The 3,486-nt window shown below is 54.6% G+C and overlaps 1 protein-coding gene across 1 annotated transcript in view; it reads left to right on the top strand.

The window, feature by feature from the left end:
• The window catches only part of LOC104523970 (metabotropic glutamate receptor 4), a 20,099-nt gene that overhangs the window by 4,711 nt on the left and 11,902 nt on the right, over positions 1 to 3,486 (top strand). Inside the window, exons 3-4 of the mRNA XM_010166711.1 lie at positions 2,202 to 2,402; positions 3,162 to 3,298. Coding sequence (XP_010165013.1) covers positions 2,202 to 2,402; positions 3,162 to 3,298 — 338 coding nt within the window. The remainder of the gene's footprint in view (positions 1 to 2,201; positions 2,403 to 3,161; positions 3,299 to 3,486) is intronic.

The raw sequence follows: 3,486 nt of genomic DNA, 5'->3' as shown, positions 1-3,486 counted from the left end.
GCTTGTCTGCGCCATGAGAGATGAACGCGGGGAGAAGCCCGAAGCTGAGGGAGAAGATTAATAGCCCTTGTCAATAACGTGGAAGAAAGGATAACTTGACGGGTTTCGCATCAGTGATCTCCACGTAGTCCAAAAGCATTTTTATAACTTTGAAGGATGGGCTATAAATTCACGTCCTTGATATCATCTTTTCTTGTTGGTCAGTTCATTATCAATTTGCTTTAGTGTCTTGTCAGTAGGACGTTTCGTTCTCCGTCCCGGTGCAGGGACCTCTGAGCATGTGGCTCTCAGGGATGTCCCTGCTTGGCAGTGATCTGCTCCGTATCCAGCACTGGCTTCATCCCACCTTCCCACAGCAAGGAGGGAGGTGATCAACAACCGCAGCTTGTTCGTGCCTGTCTGTCCCTGTCTGCACAGCCTCTGTGTCCCGGTCCCCTGCAGTCGCCCTAAATCCTCCCCTGGCATCCGGGAGCATCCACGCATGGTGAAGCCAGAATTAATTTTGGACATCCTTGGATGGCTTTCTAGGATTCCTCTGCCTCTCTGGATGATGGAGGCTGTGCCTTTGGCTCCCTGAGGAACCCTCCATCCCTTTGGCTCTTGCTGAAGGAGCTGTGGCCTGGCGGGATGCCCGGCTGTGCCGCAGAGGCAGTGATGGAGGTGCAGAGGCTGTGGCTCTCTGATGCGGTGTCGCCCCATGGGAGATGCTTTCTTAGCTGTAATTAACAACCTGCTACATTAATCGGTGTCTTTTGCTAAATGATTAACATGTTTCTAGTCCCATTAAGGGCAGTTATGACAGGAGAGGCAGGCAGCTGTCGCTGGTAATTACCAGATCCTTGCAGGATCCTGCAAACCGGGATGGCCGGGGAGGCTGCAAAGGGCTGTGGGGTCAGTGGGGTGGGAGGGTGACAGGGGGTGACGAGGGGAGCAGGGTGACAGGAGGCTTTGGGAATGAGGTGGAGGACACACAGCCAGTGGTAGATGCTGCCTGGGCGCTCCCTTGATGCTGCTGATAGAGACTGAGCTGGTGGGAGCTCCTGGCAAGATGAATGGGGTCAGCCCATGGGGTGGACGATTGATGACAGCCCAGTCTGTGTCCCACTGGGAGACCTGGGAGTACAGGGATGTCCCATGGCACAGGGACATGATATCCCAAGAGTTCTTGGAAGCACAGCTGGGTGCCAGCACCCACATTTTCAGAACTACATTACAGGGAGGTTGGTTGGGTATTTTCACAGTGAAAGATGTCACAGAGATGATGAGGGGCTGGAGCATCTCCCATGTGAGGAGAGGCTGAGAGAGCTGGGACTGTTCAGCCTGGAGAAGAGCAGCCTGAGAGGGGATCTGATCAATGTCTATAAGTACCTGAAACGTGGGGGCCAAGTGGATGGGGCCGAGCTCTTTTCAGTGGTGCCCAGTGACAGGACAAGGGGCAATGGGCACAAACTGGGACACTGAAAGTTCCAGACAAACTTAAGGAGAAACTTCTTTGTTGTGAGTGTGTCAGAGCCCTGGGACAGGCTGCCCAGAGAGGGTGTGGAGTCTCCATCTCTGGAGATGTTCCAACCCACCTGGACACTTCCCTGTGCAAGCTTTGGCAGGGGTGTTGGACTGGATGATCTCCTGAGGTCCCTTCCAACCCCACCATGCTGTGAGTCTGTGAATGTGTTTCGTGGCTGCACGTCACCCTCCTCCTGCCCGCACAGGCCAGCTCATGTACCCCAAACCTTCCTGGTATGCTGCTCAGAGGGGCTGGCGTGACAGGCACAGCATCCCGTGGGGTGTCCCTCCAGACAAGGGACACACAGGTGACAGGATGGCTTTCAGCTGGTGGAGAGGCTCAAGCCCTGAGCCCTGGCAGTGCAGCCACAGCCCATGCCTTGTGCTGGCACCACGGAATAAATCTGCAGCATGGGTTCTGTTCTGGGAGGAGTTTGGGTTGCTCTGAGATGTGTTTCTGCCCTGCTGCTCCCATGCCTGGGTAGAATAAACTTCCCAGTGGGAAAAAGGTGCCCAAGCTGGCTGATGGGTTTGTAGTTTTGGGAATGGAGTTGGAGTTTCTGGCTGCTTCAGCTTTAGGATTGAGTGGGTTTGTTTGCAAGGGTTGGGCTGCAGCAGAAATATCCCTGTGGGGGATGGCAGGGGGATGGCAGGGAGATGGCAGGGGGATGGCAGCCCCACTTGATGTGTATCCACAGACCGAGAGCGGATCGGCCAGGACTCCTCGTACGAGCAGGAGGGCAAGGTTCAGTTTGTCATCGACGCCGTCTACGCCATGGGACACGCTCTGCACAACATGCACAAGAACCTCTGCCCTGGCAAGGTGGGGTTGTGCCCCAGGATGGACCCGGTGGATGGTGTCGAGCTGCTCAAGTACATCCGTAACGTCAACTTCTCAGGTCTGTCCATCCCTGGGGCTGTGGGGAGGAACAGCCCTGTGGGGCTGGGTGTCTCAGGTTGTCCCTCATTATGGGTCCCACAGCAGCACCCACAATTTATTCGTGTTACAGTTTGGCACCCACCACACTGCAAATGCTGGGTGCAAAGATGGGGTGGGTTTGCAGCAGATCAGCAGACGAGGGGGTCTGAGCTTCCACATCTCCTTGTCTGTCTTCCAGTCTCCTCTGGAAATGCATCTTTTCCTCTGCTCTATCTCCTTAATAAACATTTTCTGTCTTGTCCTCCTTATTACTTCTATTTATCTCCACTCTGTGATCTCCTCTGCAGTGTCTTTTTTATTTATTTTTCCCTCTTGCTTGATTCTTCTCTTCCTTCCTTCCTTTCATTAGCCTTGATCTGCACAGTTCACTTGATTTAACTTTAAAACTGCTTCCCCCCCCCCCTTTCTTAAAAGCAGTAAACAAGCTGGTGTAACAGCACTCAGTGCCTGGCATCACCCCCAGAGCTCTGGCTCCTTGGGGGACAGTGGGGTCAATACTAGAAGGTCCCAGCTTGGGTTTGGGGTTGGTTTTCTTTTCTCCAATTACTTCCTCCACCCTGTGCCCTCTCTGGCATTACCCTGGCACCTTGCAGCACTCCCAGCAGTGAGAAACCCCATGCCAAGGGGGAAGCATCAACCAGAGCTCCCTTCAACACCATCACCCAGGGCACCCTGTGCTGCTGGGTGCTGTGGGTGCTGAGCTCTCCTTCTCTTCCAGGCATTGCTGGGACTCCTGTGACGTTCAACGAGAACGGAGACGCGCCGGGGCGTTATGACATCTACCAGTACCAGATCAGGAACTCCACTCCTGAGTACAAAGTCATCGGGCAATGGACTGACCACCTCCACCTAAAAGTAAGGCTGGGGACTGGCTGGTGTCTGTGGCATGGCTGTGCATGGTCCATGCCAAGGGGAAGGTCCTGCAGATTTCTCCTGCACCCATCGAGGCCACGTAGGGTGCAGCAAACCCAGCTGGGAGCCAGGGAGCCCATGGGTGCAAAGTTAGGCAGCCAAGCTTTGGGGGGATCAAAGGGGAGGGTGTC

The sequence above is a fragment of the Antrostomus carolinensis genome, unplaced genomic scaffold (assembly GCF_000700745.2).
Source record: "Antrostomus carolinensis isolate BGI_N321 unplaced genomic scaffold, ASM70074v2 scaffold7724, whole genome shotgun sequence".
In the NCBI taxonomy this organism is placed as follows: Eukaryota; Metazoa; Chordata; class Aves; order Caprimulgiformes; family Caprimulgidae; genus Antrostomus; species Antrostomus carolinensis.
This window is presented reverse-complemented; position numbering and strand designations above follow the sequence as displayed.